At 43.3% G+C, this 26,141-nt stretch overlaps 1 protein-coding gene across 1 annotated transcript in view; it reads right to left on the reverse strand.

The window, feature by feature from the left end:
• The window catches only part of STXBP2 (syntaxin binding protein 2), a 290,447-nt gene extending 266,257 nt beyond the window's left edge, over positions 1–24,190 (reverse strand). Inside the window, exon 1 of the mRNA XM_085654395.1 lies at positions 24,055–24,190. Within this exon, the coding sequence (XP_085510521.1) occupies positions 24,055–24,091 (37 nt within the window). The 5' untranslated portion in view covers positions 24,092–24,190. The remainder of the gene's footprint in view (positions 1–24,054) is intronic.
• Between the last annotated feature and the right edge of the window lie 1,951 nt (positions 24,191–26,141).

A 26,141-nucleotide genomic window follows, 5' to 3' on the forward strand; every position in this document is an offset into this window, starting at 1 on the left:
AAAATAGTCAATGGGAAAACAAATGAGTGCAAGGCTGAGTGACAGACTGCACACATGATGCCTTATTGAAGTGTTTAAACTCACTAGTAATTGAGGAGTTACTATTCAAGAATAAGCCAGATCTTTTGGCATTGCCAATGCGTATATATATATATATATATATTTATTATTCTTTATTTAGAACTAGCACTTACGTAATTGTCTAATGGCAAACGGTTATCGACTAGGAAATACCATATTTTTGTATATATTGTCTATTTTAAGACGTATGATTTCTGCTCTTAATATTCATATCTAGCATACATTTCTTTTACTATGTTAAATGCAATAAAAATTAAATGACAATTTGGTTGATGTCTTTTTAGGTGGCATAGACAGAAGAGGCCCGATCTTTCTTCAAAGGTCAAGTTGTTGTAAAGCCTGCATATTTCTAAAGATTCCATAACTTAATTGACTTTGATATGGTCTCTTTGCAGCTTTGATACAAATGGGGAAGTAGTGTCGGAGGGCATGACATTTTCAATACTGTGGCCCTTGTATAGATTCGAACGACTGGCATAGACAACGATCCAGAGGTACTCCATACTGTACAAGTTTGCGGCAAGCAGGACTCAAAAGTAGTTCTGCAGATTGTCAACTGCAGCAATCCTCAAACAAAAAGGCCTGGGTAGTTATAGACACACAGTAGGCTTCTTCAACTAGCATATCAAGATGCCTAAACATGACAGACACACAGAGAGTCTTTTAATAAATGTGCATTATGGGAACATTTTAAATCTAAGGCATTCTTAGTAGTACTTTCAAATTACTGAACCAGGTTGCAACTGGAAAATGAAAGCAGTTATAATTAATTTAGAGGTAGAGTACCCAGAACCAGAAATTATTTCTGTGATTTGATTACTTGAGGAAGCACCCCTACAATTGAAGTTCTAAATATTTGTAAAATGTTTGTTCTCCAGCAGTCTTGACGTCCCCTTTTGATACCTGCCTTGTATCTTTTCAAGCAGAGAGTGCTACCCCATTTCTTGTTCTTCTTTTCTCTTCTGCTCTCGCTTGTTTCACAGGATTTCAGAATGCTATTCTTGAAGTTATAGTACTATATAGTATTATATGAGCCCCATTATGACCTTTGTACCAACTGGTTCTTTATTCATACGCATGTTGCCGTGTTTGCCGATCTGTTTAGTTTTTTCTCCTTCTAAAACTCCAAAAAGACTTCTGGACTTCTAAACTAAAAAATAACCAAACAGCCACTGGTATTTGGTGGACATATGGATTTTATGCCCTTGTCTATCACATTCTGTAGGCCCAAAAATAATTTCCTATGATCCTTAAGGAAGCACTGGAGGCATCTTGGATTCCTTTATCTTAAGGAAAATGCTGTTATGGGTCTTACCACCAGTACATTCCAAACCTGATCATTACTTTTAGATGTGGTACAAATCAGTTTATGGCCATATCTGGCTATTGAAGTAAATATACGTCCACCTTCATGGGTTTAATTTTACTTCACCACAAGAGGAATTCAGCAACCATTTGAAAGTTATAATGGAAATGATGTGCAAAACTACTTTTTCATTCACCATCCTGTATTTCTTGAGAGCACTTGCCAAGAGCAAGCCAAGATATTTCATGTTGTTGCATTCTTTTGTACAAATGATGTTTAGAAGTTTAATCTCTGACTTGTGGCTTTTCAATGAGTATCCCCACACGCTAGAGCAAATATTGTATTACTATCCGTTAAAACAAATTTGTATACATTTAAGATAAATAAAATATCATCTGCATAGGTCATAACTTTTAAGGTCTGAGAGCCAAAGTACAAGTCCTTAATATCGTTTGATTGTCTAATCGAGAGAGGAAATTAGACTGATTCCAAGGAAAGGATAAATATAATTGATAATATAATCTGAATTTTTATTAGAGAGGGTGGGAATGAGTGTTAGTGTGAGGATAAATAGAAAGGGGAACACCTGTCTCATCTCACACTCAAGGAAAAAGTTTTCCAAGGTCATCCCGGTGACCCTTATTGAAGCTTTGGGTTGTTAGTTTAGAGGCACTATAACCCTTGAGCGACTGATGCCTGAAGTGAAAATGCGGGAGTACTATTCTTAGGATTCTCCATGACACTAACAATGGAACTATTGGTGTACAAAGTAATGAACTCTGCAAAGAAGGTTATATTATTTGCATTTTCAATTACATAACAAAGTTTTATAGTATAGCCTCCGTTTTAGAAAGATCACATGAAGGATTAATTTAGATATATATCCAAGCATAGTCTACCAGCCGTTACTTTAGTAGAAATTTCCCCATAATAATTTAAAAAGTGAGATAGGATGTAGTTGGTTGGGTTGGTAGGATCTTCACCCTCTTTTGAGATAATGAGTATCGTTGCTTTGGTGATAGAGCCTTCAACATTGCCTTTTTCATTAAATTCCAGCAGTTGGTTTAGCAGTTATGGGGAGAAGACATCAGAGAAGAATTATATAAAAATCTGATGTTAGCCTGTCTGGTCTAGGGTTTTGTTTTCGTGGTAAAAAGTAATTACCTTGTTGAACTTGGATAATATATTGTCTTTTTGCAGCTTAATTGACTTATCTGGTTAAAGAGAAGGGAGGTAAGCTTTCTGCAAGTACAAGTTAACCCTTTCTGTCACGGGAGGGGACTTGGAACCAGACACTACTAACTCTACAATCTGCACATTGCCAGGAGGACTGCTGTGCTGCCTGAAGGAACCGCCATTTGGACTAACTGAGTGTTGTGCTGGCCTACTTAGCTGCAGGAGGGACTGCCACTTTGCAGCCTGACTTTATGTGCTGGCATGCTGCCTACCACCTTTCTGTGTGTCCCCAAGTGTTCTCCAAGGGCTTGTTGGCTTGCCCTCTGTTTTCGCAATCTTAGGGCCTTAAAAGATTGCACAGGAATATCTTTACCGTGGGACTTCGTCACTGGTGAGTCTGGCAGTAGTGTGCTATACACAGGAGTTGGGATTTATTACTCAGCTTCACAGTTAGTGTGGTGAGCGCTTCATTTCCATGCAATGGGTGTGGAGTGCTTCATTCTGTGGAAACCTGAAGGGTGTAACTTTCTGCCAGCCAACCAGCACGTGTTGCGTACTTCTCCTGTTTACGAGGACCAGCACGTGCTTCCTCTTTCCCGAAAGCAGTGCAGAACATCAGTGTTCCTTTCCCCCTGCACCCCCCTCTCCATCGGGAGAGAGATGCCAGATCGGCGAGGGAAGCCCCGGCTTTGTGGCACCAGGGAATTGTCTCAAGGGTGCGAAGAAAGTACTCTTGCATCAGGCTGTGGGCAGGTCCCAGCTGCCAGAGGAAAATCGCCATGGCCGACGCACCAGTTGAATCCACACGGACACTTCCAGCCGCCTGTGCAGCTCGACACCGCACTGCCTGCTCCTCTTGAAAGCTATCTGTGACGCAGTTACGGGAGTGGGTCCGCGGCAGTCGCCGGATTAACCAGGTAGCCCCCCTAAAGGTACATCGTGCATTTGCAGGCAGCGGAGACTACGCGCAGAATCGAGGGACTGGGAGAGGTCTCCCGTGTAGTCCTGAAGTTTGTGCCTCCACCTTATCCTTTTGGGACGGACCGTGTGGGCATTGTCTCTACTCTAATTAGCAGGGTAAAACCTCTGGAGAGGACCGTGAGAATGGTGCAGCAGCAGGACTACACGAGGGTGATACCAGGTTGCCGTATTAAGGCAAGTAGGCACGCAGGTGCTCATGTACCCTACATTGTGTTCCTAAAAGCACTTGCTTCAGTAAGGCTCATAGAATTTACCATAACCAGCCTAAAAGGAGTGCAGGTGTTTCTGTGCCCTATGGTTATATATTGTGATTCATGTGTTTGTCTCTAAACAAGTCTGCATTACCTGCAAAGTATTTAGGATATATGTTGTTATACTCCTGTAGTTATCAGGATAACGAGTACTATTTGAATAACTGCATATTATTTATGATTCATGTAGTTTTTGGTATTGTTGGATGTATAACACAGCAAATTTAATTTAAAATAATCCTGTGTGGAGTATCTTTTGTGGTGTATTTATTGTGCTACACAAACGCATTAAACATTGCCTCTGAGGATAAGCCTGCCTGCTCAACATCAAGCTACCAGAGGGTATCTCTGGTGTGTAACTGATTTGCCCTGACTAGAGTGGTGGGTTCTGCCTGGCCTAGGTGCATATCCTAGCCAACCAGAAACCTCATTTCTAACAATGCTCCACATGAAATAAGAGGAAGTTAAGCAGGCATGCACTGGCAGATTACGAGGCAGCTAATAAGAATGACAAAGCCAACGAATGGTAAGTAATGGGAGGGGTTTAAGCCCCTTTTTGCATACAATCTCTCTCGCAAGCAAAAACCAGGCCTGGGCGTAGTTCGTGAAGTTCCGCGAGTGGCGGACAGCAGTGCGAACTGCAGTTTGTGCTCGTATTCCTGCCGCTCGGGTAGAAATTCTACCCGAGCGGCAGCTCGCGAACTTACGGTTCGCGCTCGCGAACTTAACGTTCACGAGCGGGGAAAAAACTCCGCTGCACATCGCGAAGCGGAGTTTTCTGCACTCCGTAAACTCCGCAGAGTGCAGAAAACTCAGCAAACTCTGCGAACGGAGCGAAGTTCACCGTCCAGGCCTAGCGAAAACATGTGTGCTGTGTGAGGTGAGACCTAGAAAGTCTCTGTCGATGTGGAATGCTTCCATATGTTTTAAACATAACCATAGTTGCAACGTTCCTGGCACCTGGGTAATAATGTTAGCAATAAGCAGTGCTTAATTTGTATAAAATAAAAAGTGCCATGGTTCTCGTCAGGAGTCCACTGCAGCTTGCACCACGCATTGCCCCCGACAGTGCTGCCAATGACAGTACAAACACAACTAATAACCATCACATCCTCCAAGATTGACACTTCAGACTATTCCAGGCCCTGTTTCCACAGTGACTGACCTCGGATTTCTCCACGCCCATACCGCCGACACCTTCTCCAGCTGCACTCTCGTCCCCCGCCGCCGCAGTAACTTCCAGCGGCCGCGGAGCGGGGACGGGCGGGGACAAGACTACAACCCCCAAGCTCCTTAGCGGCAGGAGAGCCGCCGACGTAGTTTTGGCGCCAGGAGGCGCACAAAAGGCCACCGCGAACCCCGCGTCGCGGGACGCGCGCGGGCGGCGCCGGGAGAAGCCCGGGACAAGGGCGGGACCGTCTGTGGCCGTCCGGGGCAGGAAGAGGCAGGGCTGGGCCACCCCCCTTTAGTGCCGCGATACGGACACTGTGTGAAGGTACTGTGACTATTGCAAGCGGTGGGATTTTGGCATTCTGTTACACGCTGAGGACGGAAGGGGGCATTATCTTCCCCCTGACATACCGTGGCACTAACTGGGATCTGGATATTGTGGTCTGAGGAGAACACAAGAGGATTATTAGGGTAGATAACTGTTTTTCATCTATCATTTATCTGTAGTAGTGTGGTATTAGAGCACCCCATGTCTAAAGCTAAACCTTCCTCGGCTAAATCAACCATGGACAATTATCTAGTAAAGATGGTTGATAAAATAAATCAGGAGCGGAGAAAATCATTGGGGCGGCTGGAGGTTATCGATCCTATTCTTTTAAATACCAACCCTCCTACCCATTCACCTGCCATAGATAATGTTAGTGTTAATGATGAGATTAATGATCGGATTCATGATACGGTTGACCTTATTGTGGTTGCCCCCGCAGATGACAATAACTTAGATGACCCCCCTTCTGAGGACCTAACATGTACTGCAGACCTTTCGACTGCTGTTTCAACGGCTACCACATCGCAAAGAATATTACGCTCCAGCCGGGCACATAATAAGACACACAATAAGATTGTGCATTCTAAGAGGGGGGGGGGGGGGGGGGGCGATCATTACCTAAAAGAACTGATCTTTTAACCTTGAATTCTGCCCAAACCCCTACCGTAGCGCTGGATAGTAACCCGGTCACTATCGAAAGTGGTCAGTTGGATCTCCTAATTAGTATGATTGATGCCAAGTTTGATTTATTAATCAAACCATTAATGAATAAATTAGATATGGCAATTACCGAGGTGGCTAGATTAGGAGGTCTGTTAGAATCTCATCTTAATGCGAGCACTGGTACTAAAGCGATCGTAGAAACCACAGTAAATAGCCATGCTCTCCGACAGGCCTCTGAGTTAGTTAAATCAACGGCCAACCCCCCTAAGACATCATATGGCGCACAAGGTAAAGAGAGTAGAAATGCCATTGATTCTCTGCAGACCCTAGATCAACAAAGATTGTCATATACCCCCACTGTCGAGAATCAATCTGGTCCTGGTGTAAAAAATACTGGTACCTCTAGACCCAACTTGCCCCCAGCTTGTGCCCCGTTTGTGGCGGTTCTTACCAATGTTCCACAAGTTAAAGAAACTGGCCGTAACTATAGTGAAACCCATGTTTCTTTGAAAAATAAAACTGTGGATTGGTTGCACCGGGAATGCGGCTTTCCAGTAGTCTTGGCAAAGGATATCATAAGTACAAGAAGAGTCAATTGGATTGGGAGCTCGCGTAAGACTTGTGGGGGTGACTGTATTATAGTTAATTTCCGTAACCCCCACCTTGCTTCCACAGCTTTGTTAAGAGCACAATCCTCCTCCTCATTGGACCAAGGGATATCCCTTCGGCCTCTAGGGTATTTCTATAGGCATCATAATACCCGTCCAAATATTGTATATACTGGGGCGAGAGAAAGAGTTAAGCATGTTTCCCCTGGTCCTATCTTAACTACGGTAAACCGATTTGAAGCATTGAGCGGACTAGATGGGAATGATTGACTGGGGCCAGATTCGTCTAAGTCAACTATTGTGGCTGATACAGCGGGAGGTAAGGGAGGGACTGTTGCAGTGAGGGTACCAGACTCAGTGGATGTTAGTGGGATTGTTATTACCAGCAGGAAGATTGGCTACTGTGAAAGAGAGAACTGTGCCCCCTTGTCCGGTGACCAGCCCCGCAGTCCCATACCTTCTGATCTTATTAGTCCCTTTCCTTGTCTTAGATCCCGGAGGCAGAGTGTTTGCTCGATTGCTAGTTGGAATATTGCTGGACATTCCTCTAAGATCACCTGTCTGGGATGGGTAGAATTTATTAACACTTTTAACATCTTATGTTTTCAGGAAACCTGGTGTGTTGACCCAATCAATTACAATGGTTTTGTTTCTTATAACCTACCAGCCGTGACATCATCATCGGGTAGAGCTAAGGGTGGGTTATTGGTTTTGATTGCTGTAGATATACCTATCAAAGTCAAAAAACATGTTTTGGTTGGTACACATTCCCAGATTTTATGGCTTCAACTGGAGCAGGACAGGAATATCCTTTTAATTAATTTTTATAACAACGTCTTTGACAACTCAAGGTACCAGGTTGTACTTGCATTGGAATCCGCTATGGAAGATATTGTAACTAAATTTGATACTGTCTTTGATATCATCTGGGTGGGAGATTTTAATACAGTGGTGTGTCCTCTTGCCACTCAAAGGGTATGTGGCTTTATTGATTGTTGGGGGGATGGTGTCTTCCACTTCCCTCACAACTCTTATGGTAATTCTCTGAACAAAATTTTATATTGGTTAATCAGACTAATAACTCAGGTGAAGTTGTCCCCACTTATACGGGAAGGAACGCCAATACAGTGATTGATTTTATTTGTATATCATCTGGTATCGGCCCAAGGTGTTCTACCCCTGTGGTTGTAGACAACATAATTAGTGATCATAATTGTATCACAGCTGAGATAACCTTATGGAAGGAACGACCTGCGTTTATCCCATGTATTATTACCAATATTGAGCCCCATCGCCCTAACGGTATTCGTATCAGATGGAAAGGCAATAAAGCGGACATTCAGTCTAATGCCATTGTGTCAAAATGTCTTACAGAAATAGTTACAATATTAGAATGTGAGGAGGGAAACGCCGAAATTATGCATACTTTTAACAATCTTAATTTAATTATAGACAGCAACTTCACTATATCTCATACGGGTAGGAAACACCAGCTTAAGAGATGGTTTGACCATACCTGCACTATTGCACTTAAAAGACTCAAAATAGCATTGTCAGCTGAGAAGAGAGATATTGGAACTATTAGGGAATTACGAGGGATTTACCAGACCGCTATTAAGTCTAGGAAAACTGAACTAAGACAAGAGGCTTGGGATAAATTGGATCAAGCAGCCTCTACAGCGGATTCTTCTTTATTTTGGGCAACAGTTAATAGTCCCTTTTTTGAAGGATGATAAGATCCCAGAACTAACAGCAAATGTCAGTTCGGAGAGTTGGGTCACCCATTTCTCCCAGATTTTTTATTCGACCAGAAATGGAGAATTCTATGATGACAGGTGGCCTGTTATATCCTTGGACATTACTACTGCAGAAGTGTGGGATAGTATTAAATCCAGCAAGGGTGGGAAGGCCCAGGGACCTGATGGGGTTCCTATTGATGTATACAAAACAGCGCCAGAGATATGGGGCCCACTGCTTACAAAGGTTTTTAATACTGCCGTACGCGCCGGGGTTCCACACACTTGGGAAGAATCCATCATCGTACCGATCTACAAGAAAGGAGACAGGGGGGATGCAAAGAATTACCGCCCAATTTCCCTCCTGGACTCCTCGGTAAAAGTCATGAGCCGGGTACTTATGGTAAGGTTAGAAGAATGGGCCGAGTCCAATAATATCCTGGCTGATTCCCAATACGGCTTCAGGCGGGGCAGAGGAACATTAGAACAATGCCTCAACCTTGATTTAATCATAGGCAAATATACTAAGGCTAAAAAAGGCTCTCTCTATCTCTGCTTCGCAGATTTGAGTAGTGCCTTTGATATGGTGGATCATAACATCTTATGGACCACGCTATTGGAAATGGGGGCCCCAGAGGCTATTGTTTACTTTTTAGCGAGACTTTATGTCAAATTAAACTCTAGTGTTCGCTATGGTCAGGCCGGGGAGTGTACCCCTAAGTTCAGTGTTAGACGGGGAATAAGACAAGGGTGTGTGCTTGCCCCTCTACTTTTTATTCTTTTTATTAACAAAGTGGACACAATTTTAAAAGAGATCGTGGCTGACGCACCAAAAATTAACGATTTCAGCGTTCCCGTACTTCTTTACGCGGACGACGCTGTAATTTTGTCTAGGACCCCTATTGGCCTACAGCGCCTGATGGACAGGTTCCTGCTGTTCATCAATGACAGAAAGCTGTTGATTAATAAGACTAAAACCTTTATTATGGAATGTGGTGCGGTATGTAAAAAACCTCATGCCTACTTTTTAGAAGGCCATAAGGTGTCAACAGTGGAATCTTTTAATTACCTCGGCATCACCTTTTCTAAATCAGGCAGCTGGACTAGCGAGATTAATAATGTCCAGGCAAGGATGGCAAAAAGCTCGCATGGGGTGTTTAAATTCGCTACAAACATTGGAGATAAACGGATTAAAGATATGCTGACGATCTTTCAAATGAGATGTTTATCTGTGGCCCTTTATGGAGCCGGAGTGTGGGGGCATACCAAGACAGGGAACCTGCAAGTGGAGGAAAACCTCTTTCTAAAAAGGTTGCTTTGTTTGCCTAAATCTGCTACCAATGATTTGGCCCATAGAGAACTAGGTATCTCCCACCTCTCCGATTTACTGGCACTAAGGCCCTTAATGTTGTGGCGTTCTGTATGGTTAAAAGAAGAGACCTCCCTAAGCAGAGCAATTATTGGAGATTGTCTCACCATTGACGGCCACCTAAAAATTCCTTGGATTAAATATGTCATAAACTGTTACTTTGAGATTTATGGTATTAGTCTTAAAGATGACTGTAACGCCTCCTCCAGTCTGTCTAAAAAAGTGATGAAATCGGTCTATATGAATTTTATGCTAGAGCAAAGGGAAAGGATTAGTAGTAATTTAAGTACATGTATGTTTTACAGCAGATTCTGTGAAAACGAGGGTTTTCAGCCATATCTGAGCCTAGTTACTCGACCCTCCCATAGGTATGTTATTACTAGATTAAGGTTTGGGATAGTTCATCATTTGGTGGCCTACCCGTGTATGAAAAAACACCCGGTAGGCCCATGCGATAATGTATCAGCTCAAAGCACCATGCACTTTCTTCTGTCATGTAACCTTTACGACAATTATCGTCAAGCCTATCTTAAACCTATCCTTTTAAAATATGGAGTCAGAAATAGACAAGATGCCATGAAGCTGCTTTTTAAACCATACCCAGATGTATGCTTTTTTACTGCAACCTTCCTCCTATCAGCTATCAAAGTAAGGCCTGGTATGCTTTTTTAATTATTTAAATATCTTAATCATGTAACCTGTCTACAATTTATCATGAAATGTTTATTGTATTTGCTGTGTATTTGTTTTGCTTTTATGGACTTGTGTTTTAAGCTCCGAATAAAGCCTTATGAAATGAAATGAAACCATAGTTGCAACGTTCCTGGCACCTAGGTAATAATGTTAGCAATAAGCAGTGCTTAATTTGTATAAAATAAAAAGTGCCATGGTTCTCGTCAGGAGTCCACTGCAGCTTGCACCACGCATTGCCCCCGACAGTGCTGCCAATGACAGTACAAACACAACTAATAACCATCACATCCTCCAAGATTGACACTTCAGACTATTCCAGGCCCCCAAAGCTATAAGAATGGCTTGGAGGCAGGCAATAGTGATGTTTAATGTATATTGAATTAATAATTGACTGCTGTTGTGGTCATCACAGACAGCGCCATCTGGTGGCAGACCGTCACAAGCACCGGTGTTGACAATTATGTGCTGGTGCCGACCACCGGCTCAAATTAAGCACTGGTAATAAGTCTCCCTAACATGATATATCACTCAGATGTCAGTTATAACTATTTTGGTACTGCAACCATTTTTCTCCAAATTTCAGCTTATGAGTTCTGAAAATACAACATTTTTCGCCTAAAATGAACACTTTTCCATTTTGGTATACATATATTAATTCAACCAAGCAAAAACTACTGGTTTAGTAAGCCGAGATGCACATAGGACAGCTACTTAAAGGTACCTGAAGAGCTACGAGCAGCTCGCGAGCTACTCATTGGAGAAGCCTTCCCTAACGTTGCCATTGGCGGCGACAGTTTGTTCATGTGAAGCTACAGGTGTCACTAAATTGATTTTATAAAGACAGCCCATGAAAATATCACTGAACTTTACTGTTAAAAAAAAAACCATAGAGCTGACAGAAGTGGTAAATGTGTTATAACGCCTGAATGCAAAACAACCAAACTGTTTGCCAACACCAATGACAATCCTGAAGAAAAACAGGTCGGTGTCCACAGAACAGTATGCCTTTCACAAAAACAAGCATCATTTGTCCTGCTGGAGAGCACTGCGAAAACAGTAACCCTTTTTAGTGGTAAACCACAACTACTAATCATATATACTTGACTTTATCAAAAAGTTGGGAAATTACCGGTTAGTAACTTCCCTTTATGTGTGTCTTAAAATGAGCTGAAAGATCACTTCTCTATTTTTGTTCACAGAGCACTTTTTCGATCCCAACCCAGTGCATTTTATTTTTAGCGCACTATTCATCGGAATTTGCATGCTGCTACTATTTCTCACTGATGACCAGGGTTCCATTTATACTTCTGGACTGGGGTGAAAAAACAAGTTTTTTGTTACTAACTTCAACCTAGTTCCCTTATTTTATAGACTGCGCCCAGGCCCTCACGATATTCACTTCATAGACATTTTCACTACATAATGTGGGGTGGGCAACTTTTAACACGTGCCATGATGCCCCTGTGGAGTAAGCACTAACAAGTAGGATTTTTTTGTCGTGCTGCATGTTAATGTAAACACTGATAGGAGACACAGGTAGTAGTCAGTCATTCACTATTTAATTGGGTGGGCCATGCTATGAGCGAGTTCCTATTGAAAAAAAAAAAACTTCCAGTGTAGGGATGAGTAGTCATCAAAACACACGCAAGTAATTGGGCCGAAGATATCAGTTACAAAAAAGTGTATTCTTGTAAGCATATCCCCTTGCAATAAAATACACCTGTCACGCAAAGGAAGAAACGAATGGGAGATGCATTAATCACACTAACACTAATTTCCAGGAATATATGAGCAGTGTGTTCTAAACAATTGTTTTCCTCGTTCAGCTCACTGCCTGTGGCCACATAACTTGAGATACATTTTTATTTGCAGGGCAGTCATCATTCACCGGAACAGGTTTTCGTCCCGATTACGATTTTGGCGGTCCTTCCGCAGAGCATCACACCCAGGGCTCTGCGGGAGGACCGCCAAACACGTAGTGAGACTGCCTAGCATGTTAATGTGGAATCCAGGTCAGGCGGAAGGTGCTGTGGCGGTTCCTTTCTAAGGCTCAAGGGAGATCCTTAGAAAGGAACTGTCATGAGACCGGTGCAGCACGTTCCTGCACAGAAAGAAATGCACTGTGTCATGCATTTCTTCCTGTGCAGCAACTTGGGGGTGAAATACCATTGGGGCCACCCTCATGCATGCACCCCTAAGCCCAGAGGCAGCAGGAAGCGCTGCAGCGGCACCGCCAGCATATTACTCTGCCTGATCGTTGGGCCACAGCAGCAGGCTCACAGATCCCCCCGGCGGTTGCATCGGTCCTTTGGCGATCCGACCACCACACTCGTAATGCGGTGCAGTATGGCGGCGTCAGGACCGCCGCCACGGGTTTGGCTGATCGATGGCTCACCAAACTCGTAATCAGGCCCTTAGTCTAGGCATTTCATGGAACAGCAGCTGGTTTTGTATGAAGAAGTTGCAGCCTTCATTCGATGGGGAAACCAGTCTGAAGTACTGAGGAAGCAGTAGGCGTTCTGCTCACCAGCAATTTATCGCAGAGGTAATTCGGAGCACTTTATTTCTCAGCGAGCTCCATTTCACAAAACGAGCAAACCAGTCATTTTGATTTCCACAAAACCTGATATTTTACTTGCAACACTTCTCACAGAGATTATTGACGAAATGAGCACTTCAAAGTGCTCTATAGTTTACCACATCAAAGCATAACAAGGTGTGAAAGTGGTGTCACAACACACAGACTACTTACTTTTGACTCGTGTTTATGGGTCTAGGTTTTAACAGCACAGCCATAAAATAGATCTAGCACTAGCAACATACATAGGGTGGACTTTGTGTGTGCCCCTTTCAACTATTGGCTTTCTTCAACCAGCCTCTTTGTCAATCAAGTCTTGGATCAGCCCAGTAGAATATTCATCTCCCACCTAATACTACTGGCTTTTGGGTGTTTGCTTTGAACTGCATGATGGGCATCTTTAGAATTATAGCACTCTCTGCCCGCTTTTGCTAGCACCCCTCATGCGCGTCTCTTTTTCTAAGGTGCTAATGTTCCATGTGTTACCAACTAAATCCAGACCTGTTGGCTTCACCAATGCTTGCTTTATTTTGCTGTATTTTTAAACAAGCTGTACAAACACAGTGCAAGCCCTGACACATTACCTTCAATATATAATGAATAATGTTTGGTTACATGGGTACAAGGATGAAGCCTGATAAACAGATTGCCGAAATTGACCTGTGCACACTTTGTAGGGATGCCTTGTGGTCCTTGTTATCAACAACAACAAAAGACTCACAAACGTATGGATTTAGTAAATTAAATATTTTCTGTCTTACGTTTAATCTCAAAGCACTGTTTAGGGAATGAATATAATACAATTAATGCACGGACTACTCAGGGATACCCTTGTATCATGATTAAGCATGTTCGGAATCAGGCCCAGATATCTATTGGTGTACCAGGGCGAAGGAGAAAAGAGACATAGGTGTCCAACATGTTGTTACAATAAGTTGACTCTCTCAACCAATTTTGGTATTTTTGGCAGTGACCATTACCCCCAACACATCTTCACCAGCAAACATTCAAGAGGTGTGTACGTGCGTACTGCAGAAGGTAAATCCTGTACAATTTCATCTTCTGTATAGTCTGAAGACCAAGTGTCTCTGATCAGGGCTGGCTATCAGCCACAAAAGAGTAGTTCAACAAGGGGGTTCCTGAGGGAATGACATACATGTAGCGCAGAGGCAGCAGTATAGAAAGATACCAAATGATGTACTATTTGTGTGTTCCTTAATTGACAGCAAAGAGAAATCTGCCTTAGGGATAAATGTCACCTAGTGACCAAACCATTTTAATAACAGAGCTTTGGATTCTATTTCTAGTGGGAGAGAAACCGACAACAACACAAAATAAACGGTCATGCAGAAGCTTGCAGTGCATGGATGCCTTACGTGACCATGATAAGCATATCACATTTTTTAGGCCGTTGACTCGGATAGCTGGAGGAGTCGCAAAAAACACACAGCGTGAACACATTTTTGGAAGCAGAACTGAGATGGGCTGTTATATGGCCAGAAAAGGGCTGAACACATGTTTGGAAGCAGAACTGGGATGGAATGTTAGATGGTCAGACAAGGCTTTTGAAAATGCAGGAAGAGCCTGCACATACCAAGGCTAGATGGCTGGTATCTAACAAATGGAGACTGCATTTCACACGTGATCATGGCATACTTTAAAATTCAGTATTCATGCATGTAATAGAAACCATGACGAAGTGAAGCTGGTAGTAAGCTTCTGAACTGCAAACTTGTCGATCATATCAGTGTAAAGCTCTACTGTTTTGAGGGCATTAAAGAATGGAAAGGTGGCATTCATGCTGGCACCAACATATGGCGAACATATCGCTTTTGACTCCAGATATGGTTTGACTGCCGAAATGAAAAGTTGGGCATATTTATAATGTATGGATGAAGCTAATTTGTGAATCTAAGATGCAAATAAAAGGTGTGTGCTGAGCTTGTCAGGACACCGGTAGGTGCATGCCATGAGATTACTGAGCATTGATCCCTGTAAGAACACATTATAAGCCAACCAATGCTGCAGATAAAATGCATAAAACGCTACAACTCATGCATACTTTTTACCATTGGAAGACAACTCTGCAAGCAGCTGTTGCTGCCAGTGTAACAAGGACCTAAAAGACACACAACTGATGGATGGAATGCAGAACAAATCAAAACATTCATCCCCAGTCAAGAGATCTGGGTTAACCCCTTCAGTGCCCATGACGAGCTGGACTCGTCATGGGCTGCGGTGGCGCTGTGCCCATGACGAGTCCAGCTCGTCATGAACTCCGCCCGCTAATGGAAGGCGCGGCACTGGGCGGGGAAAGGGGCGGGCATGCAAGGGGTTAAATCAAGGACCAGCATCCATATTCATTTATTTATTGTTTGCAACTGGTGTGCCAGCATCAAATCCTCACAGCAGTAACTAACTGCGTTTACAGAGATAGAGTTTCCACATCTGCACCTTGACGAGGGTCACAGATAAGGTCAAAGCATATCAAAGTCAACTTCACATACAAGCACAAGTGGCTCAGCACACAGAAAAGGATACACTCACAATTCCAGGTGCCCACTGTAACAAAGAAGATGATTTAAAAGAAAAAGGAAAAAAAATACATCAGCTCTCACTTTCAAATAGTACCAGCCAACAAAGGTTAATTTTGCCTCATTTTGCCAAGGTTGGAATTAACCAACTGCTGCCCATTCTCGCTCGTTGTGCAGGATTTGATGGACTGAGGTACAGGAAACCGAGAACATACCTTCTTCAAAGATGTTCCTACCGTTATCTTCTGCTTTTCCATATGAATCCATGCTTGCTCTGTCACTCATTCCCTTTCTTCCCCGGATGTCAATTTGTACTCTGAAGCAACAGAATTGCTTCATGTAGCGCACCAACGTATACATTTGCATACGTAAAGACGAGTTCTTCAGACCTTAAAGTCACTTCTAATGCTTTTCATCAATGTGTGACCTTTCGTATCGGAAAGCTCGCAAGAGAATGTTATCTTTCGAAACTGCCCTTTGTTAGCGAACAAACAAACCAACCAACCCAATGCAGAGACTCGATACTCGGAGCCTATAATTATAGCTTTTGTCCCATCTCCACCAAGCTCCAGAAAGTGTTGCTTCACAGAAGAGGACATCTTTATCAGCAGAGTTGCTCACTTTCAATTCGCATTACGTTATGCACTAACCTTTATGCACTATATAGTCTGCAAACTGAGAAACGAAACTTAGGTATTACTTTAGTGGGTGATTGGTAAAATGTATTAAAAAACTACAGAGGCCCCTCTTCATAACGACTATCTTATGCCACCTCCTTTCTCCATCTGGAGAGCAAGCCATCAAGCAACATAAGGGAGAAGTCTTGCCTAGACTCCTTCCCCTTGGTGCACGATCTCAGCATAACGTGATCTCCTTTCATGCCTCAAATGATCCTGAAATTGACTCTGCTTGCCTGTCTCTGGAAATGAAATGGCGGTTTCCACACCATAAATGATGTTCTTTGGTCCAGATAACAGGTTCCTTGATGGTACAGGTCTCCAGTGTGGAGTGGCAGGCTTCTGGGTCAGAATAACTTTAGAGCATAAACTCAAAGAAAAATATTAGTCTGTTCAAGCCACACCAGTGTTGGTGTGATCAATGGTGAGTTCCATTCTGGCATATGTGCACAGTACCTTATCAAAAGCTGCTCTAAGTCACCGGATAAAAAGAGGCAGGAAAGCACAAAGTCCCAGCGTTTTCCTTGTGGTTCTCCATCTGGTGTGGACTTGTACTGCTATTTCAGCTACAGAGTCTCGCCATAGATCGCCAGTGATATTCCTGTCATACTGCTACCCATATTTGTGCTACCCAAAAAGAGCTTATGCTTTCCTCATTGGCTGTTTTGCTGCTTCTGTGGACAGCTTCAGGTTTTCTGGATTGGACAATGGTGATCAACCCCAGTTAACAAGGTGCTTACACAAGTTTGCTGAGACTGATACAGACCATAACAAGTACGTCTCTGATCCCTCAAATACTATCCCACTAAAAATTAACATCCAAATTCCTAACATCTAGTACCGCACAGTAAATCTTATTTTTAATTCTATTTTATATAATAGCTGCAAGTCTGTAGTTATGCTTAAGAAAATGCCAAGAATGCCAATGCCCAAAAAATTCTTGAAAAACGTTTATGAAAAATTAATGCTGATAATGAGGCCAAAGAATTAAAGTGCCAAAAACGTATTACAATGTTATGTACCTTCCTAAACTGTTCTTTTGAACATCAGGGTTTTGTTTCTTTTGGACACGAACCAAAAAAGCTAACATTCAGGAGGCTGTTTTAGTTCACAGTACTTGCTTCTTTCCTCTCTTGCAAGGACCATTTTTTTTCAGACTTTGAAGTTTGTCTTTCATGACTTTGGCACTATGAATCTTCTGCTTGTTAAAAAAAAAAAATCATAATAATAAATCCCTGGATATTTTTAAATATTTACTTTATAAAGCTGAGGGGAACGTGTTCTCCTAATTGAAGGTGTAATTTATATTCTGATGGCTTGCTGTCCTGATGAGTACAAGAGGTGGCATAAGATGGTCTGGGTCCTAATTAGGATGGACATGTGCTTTTCTTGACCCGAATATTAGCAAGTGTCCAACTAAGGCAGTGCTGAAGAAACTAGACATTTTGGAGTAAAAATATGAGCGCCTCGAGTCACTAGTGATGACAAAGCACGCAAATTTAAACAATGCGAAAATACATTTGGACTAAATATAAACAAATCACAACAAGATCGCTGCAGTGTGCGCTACTGTGAACTGTACAAAATAATCTAAACAATGCAGCCAATGTTCACTCCATACAAAAATTTGTGTAAGGCTCCATCAGCGATTATAGGAACCCATCCATTTCCCCAGGAAGTTAAAGTACGTGTTAGAAGGTGGACAAGTCCAAAACAGGTGCCGTCTCCTTTTCGTGCCAAGGTATGCAACAAGAGGCTATGCTGAGAAATATACCACATTGCTTTTAACGCTGTCAAATTAACAGAAAACTGCTTTGAAATACCATATCCTCCTGCCAACGAGGAAGCACAGACTCTAAATGACGAAACATTAAGGTAACATTTAAGTTAAAGCACCATGAGTGTCTTTCTATGCATTTTGAAAAATTTCTTTCTTTAAGGAAAATTGGTTAAATGTGATGTTAAAGTGACAAGAGAAGAGTGCTCCAAGTGATCTGTCCATATGGTGGTTATAAATTATGGTTCTCCGAAGTCGGGCCTGGAGGGCCGACTCCATGCCAGATTTTTAAGATAACTTCATTTAGCGCCATTGAGATATGCAAAAACATATGGCATGGATACGGCCCTCAGGGAACTACTTTAGAGAACCCTGTTATAAATGAGGAGGCATAAAGGGAAGGCAGCTTGCATGACTGCTCCCCAGTGATGTTAGAATCAGAAAGGTGTGGATAGGAGAGGGATTTACGGCCTCCTACCAGAGATATCTGAATCAGTAAAGTGCAGAGGGGAGAGGAACTGCACAACATTCTACCAGCGATGATTGAATCAGTAAAGCGCAGAAAAAAGGATTAGGAGGCCTCCTAACAGGGCTATGTGAATCAGTAAAATGCAGTGGGTGAGGGATTGTGCTGCTTCCTAGTGAAGATATTTGAATGTTAGCGGTAAATAAACAAGCATTGGCATAGCCAATAGGTCTCGCCTTTGGATAGAAGTGTTTAGTTATCGTGCACAATATCGTTGGTGCAACAACATCAACTGGTGCATGGCTAAACACTTATAAGGTCCCAAAGGCGAGACTTATTGGCTATGCCAATGCTTGTTATTGACTGGGAAGAGGAAGACAGATGAAGAGGTAATGATTATTAGGATATCTGGGCAATGTTGTCGTCCCTTAAAGACACGATTACGGCAATCAACAGTTTAAATGGCAACTTTTTAAATCCTGCCTTGTGTGAATGTAAGCTTTATCTGCAGTGATGTTAAGAACTTTAAATCCATTTGAACAAGAAGCATTTTTGTTCAAATATTTGTCATATGCAGCAAATGGGAGATTGCGTGATTGGTGTGCCAAGATCAATGTTTACGTGGAAAACGCTGCGGGTGCCGGATGGTAAATTCAGTGGCGACGTATGCCCCTAAGCTTGCATCCTTTTACCCTCTGGATGTTTTTGAAGACTTCTAGCAGAACTCTCTCCCTAGCAAGTGTCGAGGAAGGTGGGTTACGGACAGGGAAGAAGTACTCCTCCCCCAGCGTCATGAGACTTGTTCAAGTCACCTGCTGTAAACATTTTGGCTTGTTATCTTGTGGCCTCAGCCTTCTCAGCACTGGGGGAGTCTCCTATCTGGAGCGGGCTTATTACACACTGCCCCTTCGACTGAACGGCCTTGAGAAACAGATGTTTCGCTTTGCAAGAGGAGAGAGGCCAGGGGAGTTACACTTCAAGTACAAGCAATTGTTCTCAAGCTGAAACCAACTTGCCTCAAAGACCAGAGAGAGGCAAGATGAACCAAGAACTGCCTTTATGTACGTTCCATTGTGTGTCAAGTTCTCCCCTGAGAAGCGTAAAGAGTGGTAAAATCAACCATGACTTACTGCCTGTGACGCTGATGATGATCTGTGTAATGGCACGTGTCAGAGACAGCCAGCAACAGGAAGCAAGGCTGATAACCACATCCCTTGGAAGGCATCGAACACAGGGGAAGGGAGGTGGGGCCTCAGCAAACACAAGAGGAATAGCAGGAAGGCAGCATGAGTAAATGCAGGAAGGGTGAGGTCGGAGGATGAGCAAACACAGGCACGGGGGAATCAGAACAGGCACGAGCCATGGGTGGATAAGCAAACACAGACGAAGGAGGGAAGGGAGCTTGAACGAGCACGTGGGAGGGGGAGATGGGAAAGACACCAGATCCCCTCACTAGGCACAGCAACAATTACATGTATGCTTTTGACTGAGGTGTCGATTACAGCTATTAGACCACCCTCTTCTGCCCCTGCCTCCTCCCCGCCGCACCCCCATTTAGGTGAGAATTAAAAACGAGCAGCCCTCCGTGATTAAACTGCTGGAATGTTTGATTACATTTTGTTGGCTGACATTACAAATGACACAGGTGCTTCAGCGAGACTTGCTGCCAGGCGGAAAATGAGCCCATCCATCACGGCGAGCTGCCAACCACCCCTTTCAGTCAATAGCTGCCAGCGTAGGGTACTTCTGTCAAAACGTTTAGCAAACAGAAAGGGGAAAGAATGACAAGCACCCGAGTGGTGCACGCGCGCGCCACAGCGAGACATCTGTTTTGCATTATCGCGCACGCATCTGTACACGATAATTGAAAACAGATGTGGCCCGTGAGGGTAACCGCAAACAATATACCGTGGGCGGACCAAAGGAGGGACATGCACCCGCCTTTGCCCAATTGCGTGCTGTCTTTCTTAGAAAGACGCACGCAAAGCCCAATAGCCTGTGATAAAAAACAAACACACGCACGAGCGTGTGGTGAGCTTTCTGAAGCCCCTTACTAAAAGTCTTGCAAGCGGCGCATGCGCGCTGCTTTAGGCTCGACATAAGAAGGGAATGTGTGACCATCCCACGGTGCCTCCGCCGAGCACGGCTTTCATCAGTAAGGAGCAGACAGAAGAGGGCTTGTCTGGACACTCATCAGCGACGTTGTTACACCATGCACTTAATCGAGTAAGTTACCTGTGGAGAGACAACAGGCAGCTGCATCTTATAAGTGTTACCCCCATGGCCTCAACATATGTGTACTTCTGTAATATAACTAGGGAGTGAGCATGACCAGCCGAACATATTGATAGTTCTCTTAAGAACCCACCCTTTAACCCAATAAACCTGTTCAACGTGGAAAACAACGACATATAATTAAGCTATCAACCCTAATTTCATATTATAAAAAATTATGACGTAAAGTCAACTCTTCATTGTCGTTTCAAGACACAAGTGCATTTGTTTCGGATGTACAAAAGCTGCTTTGAGATAGACAATAGGCAACGTGCGTAACAAAAGACATCAATAATAAATAAAGACAATTTACTAGACAGTCTTTATGAACAAGTTTGCTTTAAGAGGATCCAGAGTTTATATATCAAATATGTTAGTTATATTTTTATAAATAAAGGTTTCAAGTACTGTTACAAAACAAGACTGTTACCTAATCAGGACCCTGCATTTATAAAGAACAATGATATAAGCCAATCACAGATATGGGTGGAGAGTGGGAGACGCTTCAAGAACATACCTTAATTCAGCATGCCTCGCAGAGCGAGCAGCGCATGCGCGCTATCGCTAGGCTCGACCTAAAAAACTATCTTTACCCAAATCTTCACTCTCTCAGACATTAACCAGTGAGGAAAAGAAGCACATGAGTATTTGAAAGAAACATAGCATTTGACAGCAGGCAAGGAACAATGCCCTAGCTGATAGCACAAAGACTAGCTTCCATGGCCACCTGCATTACCTACCCTTTATCTTTCAGTGAAAAAATTTCTAAACAAAGTAACAGCATCAAAAAATGGGGACAGGAAAATATCGGTGAATAAAAAATAATGTCAATAGGTAAACCAAGAGACAGGCAGATGTGCAGTGAACAGGCCCACAGTATAGAGCTTGGTGGTACAGGGACCGATGAGTACATATGTTGTACAAGTGAATGAGGAAAGTATGTAAAAGAACCAAAGAGAACAGATACCAAGATGCAGCCGAGCACACAACCCCAACAAACATATCACGAAATCAGGAGTACATTAACAGACAAGATGATAAAATGGTACAACGGATGTATATACATCCCTTGGCACAGAAGACTTACTAGCACATACATGGGGTACACGGTATGGCTAATGAGTGTCCACTTTATAAACTCAAATTACTTTATTAAAGAGAATAGAGGCTGGTGGGTATAGACGTTTAGAACTACAGAGCTAGGATGCTGCAAGGGAGAAAGGGTTGTAATGGGCATATACAAGAGGTAAAGAACATGGAGGCTGAGGAGTGCAATGGTTGGAGGCCGTTTGGAAGAGACAAGGGTGGTAGAGCACACAGCATAAGTACAGATATTGGGGTGGGCTAGCAGATAGTAGAGATACAGAAAAGAAGCCTTGTGAAAAAAGAAGATGCGTGGGCCTTTATATGGGCACAAGGAAAGGGAGCTGGTGGCTTATAATTACCATACACAGAGAAGTCAGGTAAGCCTAGAGAAGTCAGGTACGCATGTGCTTGGGGTGCCAGTGGGTGGTATATAAGGTAGATGCACAGTGGTGGGGGGGTGGGAACTGAGCAAATTGGATGTATGCAGAAGGAAGCTGTAATATGTGGAAATTGGTACAGGATGGGGAGATGCCCACATACACAAGAGGCAAGGTGAATTTTACTGCCTGGAGCACAGGCTATGCATGCAATAAGAGTCTATGTAGATACCGGATATTAGGTTATGGAGACAGTGACTGCATTTAGCACCACACACTGGCGACGCAGAAGGCAAGTGGGCAAAGAAAGGGTCATGTGGTAAAGAGCAGGGGGTCCAGCAAAAGGGTAAGAAAGGACTGTGAATACTATAGGCAGGGCCACTGGAATTATGTGGCATGAGAGGGCCGAATTACGTGGCATAAGAGGCCCAATTTATGTGGCAGGGTTGAGTAAATTATGCGGTAAGAAAAGCCTAATTATGCTGCATATTTTGTAATAGTATTACTTCATTTTTAAACTTGGTAACAATTTCTGGGCCTTAGTTGCATTACATTAGTACCAATGTAACACTCAGCTACACCAATAAGCAACAAAAAGATGACCAGTCTAGCTTGCAAAGGTCCATCCACTGCGCGACTTGTCGCATTTTTGGTGACTATTGAACTGTTTGAGCTAGAAATCATCATGGGCCCACTGGGAAGATAATCATTGACGGCAGACCGCATTGACGGTAATGAGCACGGAAACAGGATTACAGTGACAGGCTGCGCACAGAGCAATGAAGCATAGCCGGAGGTTGCAATGATAGGGTGAGCACACAAAAAATGTAGACAGGTCCCTGGATGCGGGCAAACACTGGGGGTACTGTGGACGGATAAACTAACAGTAGTCAGAGCATGTAGGCATGAGAAACAGGTCTACAGTGACTGGGTATGCAAAATGAGTTGAAACAGAGACATGATTACAGGTGATGAAGGCAGCGATCCCATGCAGTGGATACACACTTGGGGCAAAGTCGATTAAGCAGCACAGAAAGGAACCACAAAGCACACAATGGGGCACGGGGTATCAACCAGGCCATGAGGTAAGAAGAGGAGGGTAAACACCCTTTCAGGGACAGAGGCATGGATCCCATGCACTGGACAAAATGGGAGTGAAGAAGACTGGAGAGCACAGGCAGTCATGCTGTAAGGAATCAGGGATACAATGAGCACAAACGAGGGAGCAAAAACGGCTGATGGTGGGCAGATAATGGGCACCGGCCAGGGTATGGAGAAAGGTGGTAAGAGACTGAGTGGGGTTGCGCGTATAGCGTTCATATACCTAGGGTATGCACTGGAGTTGCTGGGTGATCACGCACTGGAGGTATATGTACAGCGATAGGGAGCGTAGAGACACCAGGTGCAACAAGAGTTTGAGGAGATTCTGAGGAACTGACTTGGAAGCAGTGACAAGGATGGTACAATGACACGGCAGATGGACACGAAATACTGTCTGGAGAGAATAAGGAGACGTGATACACTGAGAAGCTAAGCAGTAACTGGTGAAGTACATTCAGGGGATACAATAGGAAGACGAACAGATACTGGCGCAATAAATGGGGCTGCTGGTATAGACACAGGACGGGGATACCACAGAGGATGTAGTAAGTGCATGTACCTATCAGAGGGAGAAGATACACACCGGGGCACAATGTAAATTGCTCACCGAATGTGAGAGTTGCTGCAAGGGGTGCCTAAAGAGCATTGACATGGGATGCAACTAGTGTTTTAGAAGATAACAGTGCAGAGGGCACTGAAGCAGCGTTTACATGCAGCTGGCACACAACAGGAGTGTAACGAGCAGGTGAACAAAGACACAGGGTTGGACTAAAGAGTTATATGGTAAGGCAGGGCGCCGGGCGACCCACTAGCTGAACTCACTTTCTCCCACCACCGCCTTCAGCCCGGACGGCGCCATCTTCCTCAGCTGAGCTTCTCACTTCCGGGTTTGTGGGCGTGGTCTAGACCAGCCCGGGCGTCATAACGAACTCATCAGAGGGCGTGTCCACACTACAGCCAAGACACGGATCCTGGATAAACTACAGTGGGTGTGCCGTGCCTAGGAGAGAACAGCTACATATGAATGAAAACGGGAACTGAGATAAGATTACGACAGTTAGAAATATTAGTATAATTGTGTTCTCAGAAAAATAAAAAAAATGCATCGTATTCACAAATATTTAAAGTAGGCAATTACCAATAGACTATTAAGCATATATAATGAAGAATTACTTTAGATAGATACATAATAAGAGACAGTCTTGAGGTTGTACAATTTCACCTTTATTGATACCTACTTTTGTCAATAAAAAAAAAACGTTCACTTTAAGTTAAGAGTTCTTCCGTGTCTATAGAACATTTTTTCGGTTTCTATGGGAGCAGTTTACTGGATGTAGTGGTTTCTTTTTGCCTCCCTGCCTACTATGTGACAGCAGACGATAGTGAGGTTGTTCACGGGCCATTCTCCCTACTTCCTGTAGTGTAGTCCAGGGGTCTTCAATCCTTTCTGTATATAAGAGCTACTTATGTCTAATAAATATTATCCTGAGCTACAGTTGTTACAGTTGTAAAGTGAGCATATCGGACAAGATTACCTCAATACCACAGACAGGGCTGCCATCGGTAATGTAAACAAGCATTGGCATAGCCAATAGGTCTCGCCTTTGGGACCTTATAAGTGTTTAGCCATGCAACAGTTGATGTTGTTGCACCAAGGATATTGTGGTGTATAACCAAACATGTATAAGGTCCCAAAGGCGAGACCTAGTGGCCATGCCAATGCTTGTTTGGGTTAGGGCCTACTGTCCCAGTATCTGGCAGATAAAATAAACGTACTAGATTTCTGTGGTAAATTGCTCCTCTTGACTTCAGGGTATGTGACTTACACCCTGGTTATTCTGCAGGACGCTTAAGGATGGGGTTCAATTTTTAATTTCACCAGCAATATTTTTACTATTCTTAATTTGTGTGTATTTAATTGTACGTGAATTAAATTACTTATCCTTTTTTACAAAAAAGCACTAGTTGGGCTATGATTTATTGAATGTTATTTTGTGTTTTGCTGAGATTTCATTTTTTTGCCTAGAGCACCTTACAGAGTCGGCCCTTAACTGCTCAGCCTAGTTTAACTGAGAACCAGAGCTAAAAGGGGTTACTTGGTCTCTAGTTTGAGGGTCTGCAGTACAGAAAGCACTCCTGCTACCGAAATACATGAGCTGATAAGGTATCGTCTGACAAACACAGCAAACAAATGACATCAGCATGGTAATACTAGGTACACTCACCCGGACTTAACCTGTGCTTCATCCCATAGCTCACCCAAAGTCACAAATTCCACACACTCTGCTCTGGAGAGCTCTACTTTAGTAGATACGGCTGGACGCCTCATTCAACTGGTCGGAGGAAGTTTTAGCTTCAAAGCACAGGGGGGGGGGAGGAATAAATAAGTCTATGAATCGCCTAAAAGATTCGCAAAAGAACCGCGCGGAGTGCTGAGCGAAAGGAGCTAATGTAGATTCATAAGGTTCTTTCCTCTAGCTGGCATGATTCCCATGCTAATGCCACGGCGTCCACCCCCACTGCTGCAGCATGTGTCTACTTGTCTCAGCCCCTGGTCCAGAGCAGCTTAAATCCCTTTGTTTGCAGTGCGAGCCAGCCAGAGTGCCAATGGTCAACCCTCATACGAGGGGTCTCGGAGTACAATGGAACTTCATTTTTTTTTTTTTTAATAGAGTTTTATATAGCGCGAACTTGACCCGAATCGGGTATCGGAGCGCTTTACATAGCACCAGTTGCATTACATTAGGACACATTAATTTTTTCTATATTATATAATATAATATATATATATATATATATATATACATATATATAATATATATTACCTACTGGCGGTCGCCAGTAGGTAGATATAGTTAGGACCTATTTTCCATAGGAAATCCGCAACATTCTATTTGGAATAACGTGGG

This window comes from Triturus cristatus, chromosome 4_1 (genome assembly GCF_964204655.1).
Source record: "Triturus cristatus chromosome 4_1, aTriCri1.1, whole genome shotgun sequence".
NCBI lineage: Eukaryota > Metazoa > Chordata > Amphibia > Caudata > Salamandridae > Triturus > Triturus cristatus.